Below are 19,506 nucleotides of genomic sequence, written 5' to 3' on the forward strand. Positions count from 1 at the left end.
GCTGGCACAATTGGAGGATGAGCTGATCCCCACAGTTGTGTTTGTGCTCCAGCCTGGAGCAGAGGCATGAGGACAGAGAATCTGCAGAGAATTTTCAGAGGCAGTGCTGGGAGAGAGGGAGAGGATGGCAGAGACTGAGAGGCTGAGGCAGCTGGGGCTGTGCAGCCTGGGGAACAGGAGGGTGATGGAGACATCCCAGCACCTGCCAGGGTCTGGAGGGACACGGGGAACGCAGAGAGGGACCCTGCACCAGGAACTGGGGGGACAGGACACAGGGAATGGCTCCCACTGTCAGAGGGCAGGGCTGGGTGGGATATTGGGAATGAGGAATTGTTCCCTGTGAGGGTGGGCAGGCCCTGGCACAGGGTGCCCAGAGCAGCTGTGGCTGCCCCTGGATCCCTGGCAGTGCCCAAGGCCAGGCTGGGCAGGGCTGGGAGTGTGATGGTGCTCACAGGGGTCTGAGGATGAGGGAAGAGATGAGGATCTGACTCCATGTTTCCATAAATCAGAAGGCTGATTTATGTTTTTATTATATATATTACATTAAAACTATACTAAAAGAATAGAAGAAAAGGTTTCATCAGAAGGCTGGCTAAGAATAGAAAGGAATGATAATAAAGACAAAGGCTTGTGGCTTGGACTCTCTGTCCAAGCCAGCTGACTGTGATTGGCCATTAATTAGAAACAACCACATGAGACCAATCCCAGATGCACCTGTTGCATTCCACAGCAGCAGATAATCAATGTTTACATTTTGTTCCTGAGGCCTCCCAGCTTCTCGGGAGGAAAAATCCTAAGGAAAAGATTTTTCATGGAAAGATGTCTGCGACATTGGAGCAGCCTGGGACAGTGGGAGGTGTCCCTGCCATGGCAGGGGTGGCACTGGATGGGCTTTAAGGTCCTTCCAACCCCTCCCATCCTGGGATTCTCATCACTCCTGAGCTGCTCAGCCTGAGGTTTTCCCTGACCCCTGCTCATTTAATTGAGGTTTTCCCTGACTCTTGCTCACTTAATCTATCCCTGCGATATTCCCATCTATCCCTGTGTGTGCAGGCAGATTTGCACACATCCCTCTGGTTTTATCCAGCACCCACAGAAACACCAATTTCCCCAACTCCCTTCACTCATTTCCTGCACCATCCCAACCCTGCTGCAGGGAATGTGCAGGGGAGGGGACAGCAGGGACCAGAGACAAAGTTCTGCCTCTGTCCAGATGAAAGCATTTCTGTGAGCAGCAGGGCTGATGGGTTTGGTTTTTCTGCTGTCTCGTTCCTCAGCGATTCAGCTAAAAATAGTGAGCACCCCATTGTCACCAAAGGCTCCTTGGTGCCCAGTTCAAAGCTGGGCTGCAAATCCCCCTGGGATTTAATCACCAATTTCCATCCTGCTTTGTTGTGCATGAACAAATCTCACCAGCCCTGTTCTGCTGTCTTTAATGTTGAAAAGGGAGTAGCTGTGCTCTTCACACCCTGTTCCATGACAAAAAGCGTTTCTCCTGGCAACTGAAGGTGTGGAAATTTGGGATCATTCCTCTGGTTGCCTTGCAGCAGTGCTGGGGGTGTTGCTGGAGGTTTGCAGGGGGCAGTGAAGCTGTCCAGGGTTTCTGCAGTGCTGATTGCATGGGGGTGAATCCAAGGATTCCCACCCAACACCCTCTCCTGCATTCCTTGGGGTCTTCATCCTGGGAAACTCCAGCCTGGAACTGAGCCCCAGCAATGGCAACCCCATCATTCCATCCCCACTGTCACTCCCTGCCTGCAGGAGCAGCCCCTCAGCCTGTGGTGACCGCATTCCACCTCCTCAGGGCTGATTTCTGCCTCAGGGATGATTCTCAAGGCTAACACAAATCTCAGCTTTGCTGTAGTTTGTGGGTTTGGCTTTTCTGCCTTCAGGGAATCAGGATCACAGAAAGGCTGGGGGTGGGAGGGACCTCAATTCCCATCCAGTGCCACCCCTGCCATGGCAGGGACACCTCCCACTGTCCCAGGCTGCTCCAAGCCCTGCCCAGCCTGGCCTTGGGCACTGCCAGGGATCCAGGGGCAGCCCCAGCTGCTCTGGGCACCCTGTGCCAGGGCCTGCCCACCTTGACAGGGAACAATTCCTCATTCCCAATATCCCATCCAGCCCTGCCCTCTGGCACTGGGAGCCATTCCCTGTGTCCTGTCCTGCCTGCTCTGTCCTGTTCTCCCCAAGGCTGGGGAAGGAATGGGAATTTCCTGCTGCATCCACACTCTCCCAGGGCAGAGGGAGCTGGGAGCTGGCATTGCCCTCCCTCCACTGGGGCATTGAGCCAGAGGGGTTTGTGTAAGAGCCTGAATGAGAGATGTGGGAGTCCAGGGAGCTCTTCAAAATGCAACTTATTGTATACAAAATGCAGTTTATTGTGTACAAAATGCAGTTTCTTGTATACAAAATGCAGTTTATTCCATCCAAGGTGTTACAGCAGTCCAGGGTGGTGGGTGACAGAGCTGTGCCCACAGCTGTCAGCTCCAGCTGCAGGCAGCCCTGGAGACCCTTTGGTTTTGGTTCCAATGCATTATAGACTTTTCTTTGCTGAGCATCTTCATACAGTAGAACCAATCTATACCTTAACTTTGACCTACACCCCATCATAACTACTGTAATTACCATATTCATGTCACTGTTCTCCAAACACTAAAAGTCAGTACATTACAGTTTAAGCTAGAGGTTGTTTCTCAGTTTTCTTGCAGTGGAAAATTCTGAGACCTTTTCTCTACTTGCCACATTTGCTGCCTTGTTTGCCTGTGCTCTCTTTCTGCTTGGTAAAAACATCTTCTTGTTTGGGGTGGGTTTATCCTTTGCTCTAAGCCATAAAAACCCCTTCTAACTAACACACCCTTTGCCTCCTTGGTTATCCAGTGAGACTGGCTCAGCAATTCTTTTCTTCTCTATCAAAACTTGCTTCCATCTCTATTCCTTCATCAGACTCTACATTTAAAAATCTTTCTGTCATGCATGCATATCTGTGAGACTTTCTTGTCAAATTTTCATCCTTCCCAACAGGTTTGGCCTTTCTGGGTGTCCTGAGGTGGCTCAATGGGGTGGAGCAGCCCTGGAGGGCCCTGGTTGCTGTGCATGAGCCCTGCCGGGGCTGCAAGGCCTCACTTTCAGGAGCTTCTGCAGCACTCAGGAAAACTCACCATGTCTTGGAGCAGTTCCATCCCTCTTTCCTACACCCAGAGAGACTCCTCTGCTCCCCTGGCACTGCACAGCAGCCAGAGTGTGTCTGCTCTCTGCTGCACCATGAGCAGTGATTCATTACTACCATAAACTGCACATGTCCAATGTCCTGCTGGGGCAAAATGTTCACATTCAGCAGGAATTGGGGGGTTAACACTTGGTTGGTGTAAGAATAGCACTTCCTAATGGATCCACAACAGAAGTCAGCTCTGAGGGAAGTGTCCTCTGCTTGTTCCTCCCTCCAGGCACCACTGGGGGGTTAGGAATGTAAAGAAGGGGGCACAAACAGGGTTGTGGCTCATGGGAGGTGTGAGAGCTACCAGGGGGATCCCTGAGGGTTTTCTCTTTGTTGGGATGGACTGCATTGCTGCCTCTCCATCCCTGGGCTGGGTTTCTGGGTTTCTCTGCTGCTCCACCAGTGCCAAGACCCATTTACAGCATCAACTGTTGGAGTGAAACCAGCCCCAAAGAGCACAAACCCACCTGAGGTGCTGAAATGAGGCTGATAAACACAAGCTGGGAATTGTGGCCTTGCTCTAGGCCTGCTCTCCTGGGAGCCCATCCCTGGGTTAACTGGGCTGTCTCCCACAGTTTGACATGCAGAGGATAACGCTGGAGGAGCTGAAGCACATCCTGTACCACGCCTTCCGCGACCACCTCACCATGAAGGACATCGAGAACATCATCATCAACGAGGAGGAGAGCTTGAACGAGAACTCTGGCAACTGCCAGACGGAGTTTGAAGGTGAGAGAGAGTCCTGGGGTCCTGCTCAATTTTCCTGTGTCTCTATGTCTTGGTTTGGAAAGACAGGAGTCTGCTGAGGAAGGCAGGAGCCTCCCTGAAATGGAGAATGTAAACCCTCCCCACCCCTCTGAGTTGGTATAAATTTTAAATTAAGGGGCTCACAGGCAAAAATATGGGAGTAGGAAATAACAGTTCTTTAATAGGGAAGAAAAATAAAAGGATAAAATAAACAATGCAGTACACTAGAACAACAGTGACAGAGTCAGAACCCAACCTGACACCCTGTGGGTCAGGGTGTTGGCAGCAGTCCCATTGGAATTGTGGCTCAGCCCTCCTGCAGTGTCAGGGGTGGTTCTGCTGGAGCAGGGATCCTGTAGAGAAGGATGGATTCTTCCTCTGAAGATCCAGTGGGAGAAGAGGCAGCTGCTGTTCCTCTGGGGAATCCAGTGGAGAAGCCGTGCTGGTGTCTCAAAACCTCTGGATTATATCTGGGTAGGAATGCTTGGCTCCTCCCTCTGGGCTCACATCTCCCAATGGGATGCTGTAGTTCTTATCAGCCATGCAGTGACATTCAATAGCTGCTATCAGCAGATGTCTCTCTGGAGGGAGGTGTGATTGTGGTCACTCAAAGAGAGAGATAAGGCAAACTGCCCACTTGACAAAGGTAATCTGCCATACAGAGGGTAATGGAAAACAACTTGCGTTGCAATCTGGAACACTCTAAAACTCCCTCTGATCTGGGACAGGGGTGCCTGGGCCTAGGGGTGGCACAGAGTTGTTTTGGACACCCAAAGAGCTCAAGAGCTGCCCTCAGACTTCTTCTGTCCCTCAGCAAAGCTGATCCTTTTCCAGGCACAGGGATGAAGCACTGGGGGCTTCCCCTCTCTCTGCTGGGATGCAGGCAGAGGGATGTGCTGAGGTCAGTGCCTAAGCCAGGCTGAATTTCCCTACAGAAACACCTTCATTTCCCTCATCCTACCATGGAATGACTTTCTTGGCACTGGCAGGCCCTACCAAGCTGTGTTGGGCTTCTCCAGTTTTCTGCTGAGATCCCAAAAAAGCTCCCAGGGAGCAGCTGGGACGAGTCTTCTCCTGCACTGTAGCACCAGCAGTGAGCAGAGGTCCATGCTCTGCTGCCCTGGGGACCTTTAGCTCTGAGCTGCCAGGACCTGCCCCAGCCAGGACAGCTCCTCTGAGCACAGGAGGAGCTCTGCAAAGCCAAGGGCTGAGCAGTGCTTGGAGGCACCCAGAGAAAGGAAACATTTCCTTCTTTCAGCAGAGCCTCAGGGGATCAGAAGGGTTTGGGGCTGGTCTGGTTTGGGGCTTCTGGTTCCTTCAGGAGTTGGGATCAGAACTGGGATCTGCAGTAAATCTTGCATTTGGACAGGGCTGACACTGGCAAGGACATTCCCCATTTTAAGCCACCTCAGCAGAAGCATTTTCATTTCCTTGGCCAGAGGAACTCACACTGCTCTGAAGTGTTGCTGCTGAGAGCAACCAAAGAGATCCTGGTTGTTCAGCCTGTGGCAGTGCCCAAGGCCAGGCTGGACAGGCTTGGAGCAGCCTGGGACAGTGGAAGGAGTCCCTACCCAAGGAATGGGATGGTTTTTAAGTTCTCTTCCAACCCAAACTGATCTGTGATTCCATGAAATCATCTCAAGAGCAGAAGAGCCCAGGGAAGTGGAACAGAGAAGCTCAGAGTTTGTGCCCTAGTGGAGCCACTGTGTGTCCTACCCAGCAATCCCACTTTAGACCATTTTGGGGGGAATTCTGACATTCTGTGGGGTCAAACAGCTCAGAAAGGGCACCAGGCAGAGACAAAGAGCAGAGGATGAAAATACAGCCCAGTCTTTGGCCTGGCTGATGAAATAGGGTGCAGCAGCTCCATTCTCACCCTCATCTCTACTAAACAGGGCAGAGAAGCTGGAGGAGCAGAGCTGAATTTTAAAAACCCTGCAGGAGGGAGGCAGCAGCAGCAGCACTCCCTGAATCAGGCCAAGCCACAATTTTTGTGTTCCTCTTGGAGAAGAGTGCAGAGGAAGAGATGTTTCTTCCTTGCCTGGAGCTCTTGGTGCCCACTGACCTGCTGATCCCTGCAGACAGGAGCCAGCTGTCACTGCTGCAGAGTTTTGGGAGCTTGGCTGAGCCATCCCAGAAAAAACCTGGGTTCCTAATGCTCAGCGTCTCATTTTGGAAGCTCCAGTTTCCAAAAGTGCAGCAGGAACAGCTTTTCTCGTGGGATGTTTTGGCATTGCTGGTGCCAGGCAGAACCTAGAAGCAAAACAGACCCTTTTTTAGATGTTGGGAACACACACAAATCCAGCAGGAAATAAAGATCAGCTGAACCATCAACAATGGGGCAAAGTTTTGCTCCAGGTCCCAGTGGAAGGGGACAGCTCTGGTCTGACAGCTCTGACAGGAGCATTTCTGCCAGGAGAGGACAGGTTGTGTCCCTGCAGCTCTCCAGGCTGCCAGGAATGACCCCCAGAGCTCCCAGCTCTCAAACACCAGCATCCCTACAGGAATTACATGGCATGGATTGTGGCACTAAGGGACAGCTGTCCCTGGGGTCACTCACTTCCAATTAGTGCACTGAAGGAGATGCTTTTTGGGTGGAATTCTTTGAGTTTAATTTAGGTGCCACCTTGGGATGAGATGAATTGCCCTAAAACAACTCCCTTTCTTAGTTCAATTCCAGCAATTCAAATATTTCTTTCAACTGCCATCCGTATTTAAAGTACCATCCACCCCACTGAAAAGGCCTTTAGTTCTGGGAGGAATGAAGCCAAGATGAGCCCCAGTGGTTCTCACAGAGATTTTGGGGTCTCCTAAGGGAGGAAACACAGCAGAGACACAGGAGGAGCTTGGTGAAAGGGGGATCCCCACTCAGTGTCACCTCTGGGGGTGTTCTTGGATCCCAGACCAGCCCCAAACCCTTCTCCTTCTGTGGGCAGAGACATCCCCCTTCTCCACACCCGGACATTCCTCTTCTCCACATCTGGAAAACCCCTGTTTTCCACACCTGGACATCCCCTTTTTCCACACCTAGACATTCCCCATTTCTCACACCTGGACATTCCCATTTTCCACCCCTGGACATTCCCATTTTCCACCCCTGGACATCCCCATTTTCCACACCTGGACACCCCTGTTTTCCACACCTGGACATTCCCCTTCTCCACACCTGGACATTCCTGTTTTCCACACCTGGACATTCCCCTTCTCCACACCTGGACATTCCCATTTCCCACACCTGGATGCCCCCATTTTCCACACCTGGACATCCCTGTTTTCCACATCTGAACATCCCCATTTTCCACACCTGGACATTCCCCTTCTTCACACCTGAGTGAGCTGGCTCAGGTGCTGAAGAGTGTTGCACAGGTAATATCACCATCAGTACAAAGCCATGAAATTTCTGTCATACAATTATGGAATAATGAGATAATAAGGTCTTTATGACCATGAAATCTTCTTCAGTATCACTGTGAATGGCAGACCCTGCACCTCTCAGCACACAGCTTACCCCAAATGCAATATTTGTATTACAGTCAGGGCCAAGGCCAGGATTTCCTCAGCTCCCTCTGAACACTGCAGTCATTTCAGGGGAAGGACATGCCCAGGGCAGAGGCACAGTTCTGTCCTCAGCTTTATCTCTGTTTTTATCAGCACTCAGGGCAGGACAGTGAAGGCTGTGTGATTTCCTGGGACACAGGCAAAGGACAGCTTGCAGCTCCCAAAGATTTACAGCCCAGCTGCCTTTTCCTGGCAGTTCCCTTGATCCAGCACTCAGGGCACAGAGCTGGTGGCACAGCAGTGTCAGTGGTTACAGGACTGCCAGGGCGTGCCACCCTCAGCCATGACCCTCACATCCATGGGATGCAGCCAGCAGCTCCTCCCTGCCCCCCTGTCCTGCTCAGCTCAGTTTGGGGATGACAAACTGACTTGTTAAACCAAAAATAACTCCAGGCAGCCTGAGCAAGGCACCATCACTCACCTGTGGCAGGGCTGGGACAGGCCTCTATAAATACACTGCTGCTGTCCTTGTGAGGAGCTGTTCTCCTGCAGGAGAGAAGGCTCCCAGTGCTGGGAGCACATCCCAGACCCACCGTGGGCAGGGTGACCTGGAAACAGCCTGGCCCCATTAGCCCCAGCTCCTTGAGGAGTCCTGGGGGCTGGGGGCTGTGCCAGTGGACAAGTTCTCCTCCCCAGCCTGTCCTGGGACTGTTGAGAAAATGAAGAATGGCCCAGCCTTGATTTGCCTTTGCCTCGAGAGCTCTGATGGATGTTGGAAACCTCTGAGTTGCTCTTCCCCCTAAAAGGGGTGAGGATTTCTCCAGAGGAGCCTCAGGCTCTGCCCATGTCCCATGAACCACATCTAACCCCTGGTGTGTCCCCTGGGTGGCAAAAGCTCCCAGTGGCACCCAAATGTTGGCATCCAGCCCTGGGACAATGCCAGCTGTGGGAAACCAGCAGGAAAAGCAGATTCTGTGCTCAGAGATGATGGATTAGAGAAAGGAGAGAACTGAGGGCATGCCCTCCCCAGTAAGCAGGGCTGGTTAAATGGAACTTCATGTTGTAGGGAAGAATTCCAGGAATCAGGGCATCAGGAGTTCCAGCTCTTCTGCCTCCCTGTGGATTTCCAGGGAGCAGGGCAGTGCTGATATCCATCTCCTTCCTGGAGTCATTCCCAAACAACAGTGAGAGGAATGGCTGGGCTGACATTCCCCTTTCCCCCGGGGTTATTTGTAGGTAATTTGGATGGTTGGTGTCCCTTTAGTGGGCAAAGAGCAGTAAATGGGACTTCCCTGCATCCTGCTGCCTTCAGGCTCTGTTGTATAACAGAACCCTGGAGAAGTTGTTCAGTTCAGGGACATTTCTGCAAAAACACCGAGCATATTTTACTCTTTTCCTCTGGAGAGGTGAGTTTGTTATCCCAATAAACCCTTGGCCAGCCTCAGGCTGCTGTTCCCATCACCAGCCCCACCCTGACAGCAATGCTGGTGCTGGCAGTGATTTCTCTGCTGCCTGGGAGTGCTTTCAAAGTACAGAAATAATAGAAAATACATTAAAAAAACAACTACAGCTGGGCAGGAATGAGCTTTCCAAAGCACCAGGGCACCGTGCACAAAGCCAGGGAGCCACAGCACTGATCCTGTGTGGGTTATAAAAGCCAGAGAAGGAATCCTGGAGCAGAGCAGTGCAAGCAGAGAGTGAGGAATTTGGGAGAGCTGCTGGCAGGGGGGATCTCATTCCCTGCCCAGAACACAGCCGGGCCTCACTCACATTCCCTGCCTGGGGCAGGATGGCTCCAACCCTTCCCAAGGAGGGCTCTGTGCCCCTAGCACTGAGCTGGGGCCACTGGCAGCTGGGACTGGGGCACAGGCACTGCTGAGCAGTAGCCAGAGGAGGTGATGGGGGAAAAAACTGGGATTCAAACCCGGCATCCAGGGCTCTCTGTGCCATGAGGTTCAAGGCTGCATCAGAAAAAGGGGATTTTCCACAAATTCTAAAAATATTCTCCTTTCCAGCTTTCTAAACATGGGCACCTGGAGCCTGTCCTTGGCTGCATTTTAGGTTTGCTTTGGGGTTGTTGTCAACCATGTGAAAGTTTCCCATCATCACAAACCCATCCATGAGGAGAAGGTGACAGGGACATCCCTTCCCAGGGCAAAGCAAGGTCCAGAGCAGGCAGGCAGGGCTCTCCATCCTGGGTGGGATGATTTCCTGGCTGTCCCTGACTGACCTGCACAGGCCAAGTGCCAGGTCCTGCTCTTGTTCCATGGGGCACAACAGGAGCAGAATGTCCCGTGGAGCACTCCAGGCTGGGACAGAGGAGCTGGACAGATGGGAAAGGCCTTGGGAGTGCTGGTGCCAGTGGCTGGACATGAGCCTCAGTGTGCCCGGGTGGCCAAAAAGGCCAATGGCACCTGGGCTGTGCCAGGACCAGAGCAGGGCTTGTCCCCAGTGCTGGCACTGCTGAGGTCCCACCTCAAACCCTGGGGACAGCCCTGGGTCCCTCAGGACAATGCAGACCCCAAGGGCTGGAGATTGTCCAGAGAAGGGTATGGAGCTGGGAAGGGTCTGGAGCCCCAGGAGAGGCTGAGGGAGCTGGGCAGGGGCTCAGCCTGGAGCAGAGGAGGCTCAGGGGGCCCTTGTGGCTCTGCACAGCTCCTGACAGGAGGGCACAGCCGGGGGGTCGGGCTGTGCTCCAGGGAACAGGGACAGGAGCAGAGGGAACGGCCTCAGGCTGGGCCAGGGGAGGTTTAGATGAAAAAATAGGAACAATTTCTTCACTGAAAGAGTTGTCCAACAATGGTGGAATCCCCATCCCTGGAAATGTCCAAGAAGTGTGGATGTGGCACTTAGGAGATGGTTTAGTGGTGACCATGGTGGTGGCTCTGGGGTGATAATTGGGCTCTTGAAGCCATCACCTGGGGGAACCTTCAAGGCCTTTGCAAACAAATCTCCACAGTGCCCCAACAGCACCCGTGGCTCTGACATTCAGATGTGGAGAGGCCAGGACAGAGTCATGAACTGGCTTTATTAAGTCACAGCACGAATTCTCGCTGACAAGCTTGGCAAAAAGTAAAATTAAATAAAATGAGTGCTAAAAATCCCAACTCTATCTGCTTTTTAATTGCTGCTCTCATTTCTTTTGACAATTATTCTGCAAGCATTCACTTGGAAAGGTTCTTAATAAATCTGATTTGGCTTAAGCACAGAAAACCTAAAACCTAAAAAGTTTGGAAAAGTGACTCATGTGCCATGGATGCTCCTGGGAATTGTCACAGTGGGGGCCTGAGTGTCATCAGGGAGCACTCCTTGATTTTCCACCCAGTTGACCTGGCTGAGTCGGAGGGATTCATACAAGGTTGATAATTGCTATTAAAGAACTTTAGAAACAACTTAGTTCAAACTGAAAGAGAGGAGGTTTAGGTCAGAGAGTGGGAAGAGGGTGGGCAGGCCCTGGCACAGGGTGCCCAGAGCAGCTGTGGCTGCCCCTGGATCCCTGGCAGTGTCCAAGGCCAGGCTGGACAGGGCTGGGAGCAGCCTGGGATGGTGGAAGGTGTCCCTGCTCATGGGACAAAGATGAGGTTTGAGGTCACTTCCAACCCAACCCAACCCAACCCAACCCAACCCAACCCAACCCAACCCAACCTAACCCAGCCCAATCCAATCCAATCCAATCCAATCCAATCCAATCCAATCCAATCCAATCCAATCCAATCCAATCCAATCCAACCCAACTCAACCCAACCCAACCCAATCCAATCCAATCCAATCCAATCCAATCCAATCCAATCCAATCCAATCCAATCCAACCCAACCCAACCTAACCCAGCCCAACCCAATCCAATCCAATCCAATCCAATCCAATCCAATCCAATCCAATCCAATCCAATCCAATCCAACCCAACCCAACTCAACCCAACCCAATCCAATCCAATCCAATCCAATCCAATCCAATCCAATCCAATCCAATCCAATCCAATCCAACCCAACCCAACCCAACCCAACCCAATCCAATCCAATCCAATCCAACCCAACCCAACCCAATGCAACCTAACACAACCCAACCCATGCTGTGATTCCAACTTCACAAAGAACTTAAAAGAAATACACAGCTAACCCCAAATGTGCCTGTGAGCATTTAAAGGGATCAAAAGCCATGATGAGGAAAAGGAGTTCCTGAAGGGTTGGGAAGGATGGGGATGGGCTGGTTTGGAAGTCCTGCAGGGCTGGGTGTGTTGTTTGGGAATGTCCCAGCAGGCAGAGGTGACAGTGAGAACAGGAGGGTTCCTGAGCTGCTCCAGGAGGGAACAGAACTCCTGTAGGAATGTGCCCCCTGTTGACAGAGTGACAAAACTATCCTTTGTCTCCTTAAAAAAGGAGAAAAGCCCAGAAGTTTCTCTCCTCAATTAAGTAAAAAGACATCTCATAAGATGTGAAAAACTTCACCTCAAACTTAAACATAGCCACTTGAACAGAAGCCAAAAATCCTGCCTAAGCAATTTACTAGAAAAAGAAAAGAAAGAAAAAACAAATTGCTTTTGTGGGGTATTTTATCAAAAGCAAGAACCTCTTGCACCTAGCTCAAGTTTTCTCTATAAAGAAGAAAAATTAGGTGAGAGGCAATGTTTTGTCCTCTGTTGAGGAAGTTAGTTATGCTTAGGTGGTGGATTAAAGGGTTAAAGTACCCTAGGGATGTGGAGAAGTTTGAGAGAGGGGTTTGTTTTGTGAGGATGTTTGGGCTCTTTTTGAGATTTTTAGGGCTAAAGCGATGCCTAGGGCTGTTACAGCTAGGGCAGTTATTTATTTTAATGGAGAGTGGTATGGTTGTTGGAGTATATAACAAAATTGTTGGAGTAAAATAACATAAACAACCTTTTGTTATTTTGCCTTTTATTAAAACTTTTCTGTTTCCAACACTACCACAGAAGCCATCCTGCTATTTTTATGCCTTCTAAGGTAGCTAAGCTATCTTAATTGTGATATAAATGTCCAAAAGGTTGTGAGACCTAGCTCAGAAAGAGCATGTACCAATGCCCTGCCCTGTGTGACGCCGCTCTTGTCCCCGCAGTGCACGCCCAGAAGCAGAACCGCCAGACGTGCGTGCGCAAGAGCCTCATCTGCGCCTTCGCCATGGCCTTCATCATCAGCGTGATGCTGATTGCGGCCAACCAGATCCTGCGCAGCGGCATGGAGTAGCTGGCACGGCTCGGCTCGGCTCGGCTCGAGTGGTCCTGGTACGGGATGGCCGCCATGCATGCGCACCCGGGAGAGCTCCCGCCCCGATCCCACGGCACCGACACGCGGGCACAGCCGGCGCCTGCGGCGGGAGCCGGAGCCAGCAGCGTGTCCTGTGAACCAACCACATCCTTTTGGCAGGGACATCAAAGGGCTGTTCTAATGCTTTAAAGGTTTTGTTTCCTAATGCAATAATCCCACATCCAGGAGTCCCGAATTATTGCTTCGAAACAGCAATGGCAGCGCGGAGGACGCTCGGATCCGGCGCTCTGCGGGTGGGAGGAGGCCCAGCCTCGTGACTGGTCCCGACCCAGGGCCCAGTGACTGTCCCACGCAGCTCCCGCCGGGCCCGCATTCCCAGGAAGTTCATCGTAGCATTGCCACAAGCAAGTCCTGTTCCTTTTGTTCCACGTGTTCCAGCTTCACTTTCCTTTTCCCTTATGACCATGCCATGGAGTTTACGGCATTAGAGGGGAGCTAGAGCATCCTTGTACAGTATTTTCTGAGGAAAAAAGGGGAGAATTTGCCAGCACCATACAAAATGTCTATTTTTTGCTTCATCAACTCCACCTTTGACGCGAGACTGTGGGGTAGCAGGAGTCTGTTGGACGTTTTTTTCCGACTGTGAATCAGGGCTTGAGGAGCACCCCTTGTTTTCCCACCTGGGCATTGCTGAACTTGTGCAAAGTCTTCCAAGGGACTCTGCCACCACCAGCGCCAGCTAAACCTCCCTCTCCTCTGGCCTCTCTGCATATTCAACATTTCCTCTCCAGCAGTTTTACCCTTCTTCTTTATTGGTCTTCAAGAATTTTTTCCCAGGTGAAAATCGTGAGGGAAGCTCTTCCTGAGCTTTCCTCTCCTTTCCTTGCCTGCACAATTTTGATTTATTCTGTTTCATGCGGCCTGGTTATGATCTGCAGTGAAACCTCCATGGTGAACATCATCCTGTGGAGGAGGTTTTATTTTCTCCCACATGATAAAGTGTTGATTTGACCAGCCAACTTCTCCATTCCTTCCCAGGATCCATCCCACCAACCCATCCCATGGCAGGCTCCGATGGGGGCCATTGGAAAAGCTGAGCTCTGCAGGAGAAGAAGGAGCCCAACCTGAGCCCACCCTGTGTGCTTGGAGTATGTCAGACTTCCAGGTCTGGGGAGCCTTGGGTGGTTTTCCTGGAATACATTTTAGGGAGCAGCAAGGAGAAGATGGAATGGAGCAGAGCAGGGACACCACAGGGGCAGTGCAAGCAGCCAGTTGGACTTGGGAAGGTGTTTTTCCTTTGAAACTTGACACGAATCCCTGCATTTCCCTTTGGATGAACTATGCCCCTGGGTGCCACACCAGGACAGAAATGATCTCCTGCCCTCCTGGGAGATCCCAGCTGGTGATCATGGAGTGCTCCAAGGCAGTTCCATGGAGGCACTCAGGTGCTGGAGTGGGGTGGCTGTGCTGGGAGAGCTCCAGGCACACCCAGGACCCCCGAGATGTTGCTCCTGGAGTGGAGGTGACTGTTCCCTGGGCCACAGGAGGGGCAGGATGGTTTCCCCAGGGCTTGCACAGCCCCAGCCTCCCTCATGCCACCCTGCAGCCACTGACTTACACTGGATCCATCCCCAACACTCATTCCAGCTCTTTCTTTTCTACCACTCTGAGTGACATTTACCTGTATTTTTAGCAGCCTAATTTAAAAATCTGCTGTTCCTTGTCCTGTCTCGCACCACCCTTTTAAACTCATGTCAATTTTAGGTGTCTCAGTGTCCCACCTCCACCTTTTCCTGCCATTTTCCTGGTGTCCCCTCCATCCTAAAGACAACACCTTTTCCACAGCAGCTGAGTTGGTTTATTCTGCCTTTCCCAAACACATAATTCCTGCATTTCTGTTCTGCTGTGACCAATAGAGGTGAACTGCAGAATATTCCATTAAAAAAATGATTCTGTCTCTCAGAAGACAGAGAGATTTCCATTTGCTACAGGGCAGCACCAGAATACCTGTGGGATATTCTGGTGTGGGATTCTCAGTACTGGGGAGCCCAGACACATTTTCTGTGCTGAGCATTGCAGATAATGAACTTGGAGATCATTTTGAGGAAACTTATCCCCACTTTTAGGTCTCAGGGCTCTGTGAAAAGGTGGCAGCTGTGAGAAAAAAGTCTAAATGTTCCTTGCCACCAAGGAATACTCATTTTGCCCCTGGGATTGTGCTGGAGTGAGCATGGGCAGATGGAGGTGGAGGGGAGGGATGGGGGAGCACAGGGTGGAGCAGTGCCTCCACTGAGCCCAAACCCTCAACCCCAAACCCACAACCCCAAACCCACAACCCCAAACTCACAACCCCAAACTCACAACCCCAAACCAGGCATTTCCCCGCATTTCCTCACCCATGTGCCACAAACCCCCAGCAGACTCCAGGCCCAGCAGCACCTCTTGCACAAGGATTGTCTGCATTCCTTGAAGCTTTCTGGAATGCTCCAGAATTGCCTCCTGCATGCCCCATAGACCTTTGTAAATAGAGCCATTCTCCAGCCCAACCCTTCCCCTCCCAGCTCCATTTGTAAAGCCAAACCTATAATGAATATATTGGTAAAAGCCATAGCCTGGTGTCAGTAGAGTTCATTGCACAACTCCCCACTGATTTTACTGGGTACAGGATTTTTGGGGCTTTGGGGTGTGATTTCTCTGTAGGGAGCCTCACTTTTCCATTATGAATCAGGGTCATGTCTTGCCAGAGGTCTCCTTTCCCTTCCTAGAGCAGCCTTCCTCCACCCCCAGGCGTTGTGAAGAGATCCCTTCTTTAATCAGTGGCTCCTGGCAATGCAGGATGGATCAGGCCAAGCTATTCCATCCTTTCCTTCCCCACAACCTTCCCATCCAGCAGCACTGAATGTCTCCTACCTCCCTCCCTGGCTCCATTTATGTAACATCCATTTATCTCTTTTTTTTTTTTTTTTTTTCTTCTACACAAGAGGGGAAAAATAGGGCTTTTTGCTGCTTTTACAGACAAGAGGTAAAAATAGAGCAGTAAAATTCTGATTGGAACCTGATGGCAAAAGCTGAGGGGGGAGAAAGCAGAAGAATCAAAGACATAAAAATAAAAACCCCACATCCCATACTTTAAGGAAAAAAAAAAACCTTATTTAAGTGCTAATTAACATACTTTAAAAAATACCCAGACTGCAGCAGAGCTGTCAGAAAAAGCTCTAAACTTCTGCTCTTGCCAGTTCCAGGAGGATTGAAGTGTCTTTTCAGCCCTGCAGTTCTGGAGGAACAGGAGATTGCCATGGCAACGCTGGCTGTTCGTGACATGGGTGCCACCGTGGCAGAGCACACATGATCCCAGACTGCCAGGGATGGGCAAACAGCTCCCAGCACTGGCACAGGGGCTTTTCATGGATTAGGAAATTATTAGGAATTCGTGAGCAACTCTGTTGGCTTGGCCACAAAGAGCTGTGTGCAATTAAGGGGATTGACGTGCAGGGAAGGCTTCAAAAGGGACGTGATGATTTCAGCCCCAGAGAGGCTTTGGTTTAACTCAGGAGGGAGTGAAATCCTCTCAGCCTGAGCACTGCCTGTCCTGGGCTGGCTGAGGACTCTTTGGGAAGGTTCTCCATGTGGGGATCAAGATCTGGTGGGAAGGATTTGGGTTCCTGCTCCTGCACCCCTGATCACCACTGACCTTGGCTTCAGCAGTGATCCTGATCCGTGCTCCTGGAGAAGCCAGCAGAAGGAACAGCAGCCTCACCAATGCTGAAATAATTTGGAGGGAAGTGAATTCCAGCAAAAGCTGATGAAGGAACACTGCTCACCTGTCAGAGCCAAAGCCATTCCTTCAGGGCAGCCATGAGAAAGCCACAGCTGGGGAGTTCCAGGCAGGGCAGGTGCAGTGGCTTTGTCCTGTGCACTGTCAGGAGCTGGACTTGAGGTCCTTGTGGGTCCCTTCCAACTCAGGATATTCCATGATTGTGGTGCTGGTGGCCCAGGAGAGCCAGTGACACCTGGGAGGTGTCACCTCTGGTGCCACCCACGGGAGCCTGGCCCCTCCACGAGTGCACCACTGAGGAGGAATTTCTGATCAGAACCAATGTCAACATAATTGCAACATTTAAATTGGAAGTCTTGGCTTTATTAGGACTCTGGTCCTCATGCTGTGGGAGGTAACAGGGAGTTAGAGAGAGTTCACAAAAGAATTCTCCTTCCTGCTTGATGGGCACCCCCATATCCCCCAGTCACTGCCAGCACCTGGGACAGTGATCACAGAGCCCAGGTCCAGGGTGAGCAGGAGGGTGGGAGGGAGGAGCACCCCCAGCTCCTGTCCCTGCTCCCCGGTGAGCCAGGCTGAATTTCTGGGTGAAATCCAGTTCATGAGAGAGATTCCATCCCGGTTATCCAGAGGTTTCACCTGTTGGACACGTGCACTGGCAGGGCTGGATGTTGGTTGCTTTAATTCCAGCAGCTTGGGTACCCTCTCTTTATAAGCTGGGCTAAGTAAAGACGGGTTTTAAATCCAGAACTCAAAGGTAGGAAGCAGGCAAAGCAAGCCAAGCTAGAAAACATTCCCAAAGCTGCCACTCTGGGTGGCTGAAATCTGTTTGGATGAGCCGAGCAGCCACTGGTCCTTTCTTCCACTGAAGTTTAGGAATATTTTGTCCCAAAACCCAACTCTGCATCCTCCTGCCTGCTGGAGAAGAGCCAAACATCTCCTGGGCCACCCCTGGCACTGGGAGGGGCTCCATTCCTGGAGAAGGCCCCAGGACAAAGGGAGACTCAGCTTTTCCCATGGAAAACTCAGCCCCTGCACGTGCTGGGAGCTGCCAGGGCTGTCACCACCCCGAGGTGACAGGAGCACAGCCCCCGTCAGCCCTGCATCGGTGAGGGGAGAAGCAGTGGGAGGAATGACATTAAAATCTCTAAGAATGAAGTCCCTTATTTTACCCACCCCTGTAATCCATGATTTAGTTCCTGCTTTATGGATGAGCGTTTGAAAGAAGAAAAACCAACTCTTCTAAAAATGAGAATCTGATGAAGTGTCTTTTTTTCTTGGCTCTGAATCATGCTTCCATTCCACTGATGAAGATGTACAGAACTTGCTGGGTTTCAATCTATTATTTTACCCTCCTGTGCTCTGACAGTGCAATTACATTTCCCTGGCATCACTTAAAACCTGTTCCTTTCCCAGGAATTTATTGCAGAAAAAGAAGTTTCACCACATTTTCATATCTTTATGTTGTTGGCTGCTGTCAGGATGGGCTCTGTATTTCTCCAGTTCAAGAAGGACATTTTGGGCAGCTCTAGGAAGTGACAAAGCTTCACCAAGAGCAAGGTGGGCAGAAAATCTAAGACCCTTTTAACTGGAAATGTGATCACTTGCAACTTTCCAATGGCAAAAGTCTGGAAAAGTGCTGTAATTTGGCATCTTCACTATGAAATAATTGCAGCCCCAGAAGAGGGAGAAAGGAGAAAAAAGAAATCCTCTGGATCTAGAGCTCAGTACTTGACAATTTGATGATGAAAGTACCACAGGGTTTTTTTTTATTTTCTGCCAAGACTGACCAAAATACTTTGTAGCCTTGAAAACCATTGCTAGATGAAATTGCCATTTCCCACCCAATCATTTCCCCAGCTGTTCCTGGCCTGTCTCTGCCAGCATCCCAAACCAGCAGCTGGATTTGCCCCTCTTTAGGTGAGATCCGTGTTCCAGCTTTCCTTTCCCAGCTGTGTCTCCATCAGCCAGCCAGGAGACCTTGGGAAGCTCTGGGGTGGCTCTGGTGCCACCAGCACTTGGGCACCTTGTGTGTCCCTGCTGGGGGCCATCCCAAAGGGTGCAGGGGATGTTGGTGACATCAATCCCCAAATCCCTGCTCTGTTCCCACTGCAGCAGCCCAGGGGTGGGCTCACCCTCCTGAGCATCCCCTCCAGAGCAGCCAGAGCCCTTCCAGCTGTGGTTCCTCAGATTTCTCTGGGCTGGGTGAGGAGGGGAGAGCAGGTTACCTGTGGGGCCCAGGGTCAGTCAGAAATAACTCATTTGAGTTAACTGGAATAAGGCCAGGAGTCAGGCTGCTGCCATTTAATCCATAGCAGGATCTAAGGAATCAATTCCTTATTAGGAATCCTCCTGATTCATCTCTAGGAAGGTCTCCCTGTGTCTCCCTTTTGTCACCAGCTCATGTTTTCCAGCCATTTACTGTTCGTTTATAAACTCACTGGGTTTTTTTGGCTCGTTAAGGAAAGACATGGCTTTTTAATTAAAGAAAAAACTTCACAAAGACAGCAGCATAGTAGTAAAAAAAAATCCTAACAAAAAACCTTTGTACAAAATACTGTAAATATTAATATAAATTAACTGGGCATGCAACTGAAATAAATCCTATGTTATTACAAGTTATCTGAGTGTATAAAGGAGTGTATAAAGGAAAACTGAATGCCATATGTATCAGCTGTTCCCTCTAACCAAACTCTACTGTAAATATATAATCTGTATAAAAATATTTTAATTTTACCATTATTTATGCAATAGAAATAAAGGTTTTTTTCTTTTGATGAAGCTTTTTTTTCCTCTTTTGAAGCACTGATATTTATTCATGCCCGAGTACAAGAGCAAAAGCAAGATTTGCATAAAATATTAGGACAGAGACCCTTTATTCCTTCTGAGAGATACATGAACATTCGGGGGGTTATTTTGCTTTGAAAATAGATTTACATATTTAAAAGCCTGTTACTACAGAAGGAGCTCCTGGCTGGAGAAATGGGATCAGCAATTCCAGATGCACAGGAGGCCAAAGGGAGGGATTGAACTTCTTTTGTGGAAAGCAAAG

The 19,506-nt window shown here is 50.5% G+C and overlaps 1 protein-coding gene across 4 annotated transcripts in view; it reads left to right on the forward strand.

Moving 5' to 3' along the window:
- The window catches only part of CALN1 (calneuron 1), a 176,204-nt gene extending 156,969 nt beyond the window's left edge, over positions 1–19,235 (forward strand). For all 4 annotated transcript variants that reach the window (XM_063173650.1, XM_063173651.1, XM_063173653.1 and 1 more), the window contains 2 exons: positions 3,793–3,946; positions 12,531–19,235. In XM_063173650.1, coding sequence (XP_063029720.1) covers positions 3,793–3,946; positions 12,531–12,658 — 282 coding nt within the window. In that variant the 3' untranslated portion in view covers positions 12,659–19,235. The remainder of the gene's footprint in view (positions 1–3,792; positions 3,947–12,530) is intronic.
- Positions 19,236–19,506: the final 271 nt, after the last annotated feature.

The sequence above is a fragment of the Melospiza melodia genome, chromosome 21 (genome assembly GCF_035770615.1).
Source record: "Melospiza melodia melodia isolate bMelMel2 chromosome 21, bMelMel2.pri, whole genome shotgun sequence".
NCBI classification, from domain to species: Eukaryota; Metazoa; Chordata; class Aves; order Passeriformes; family Passerellidae; genus Melospiza; species Melospiza melodia.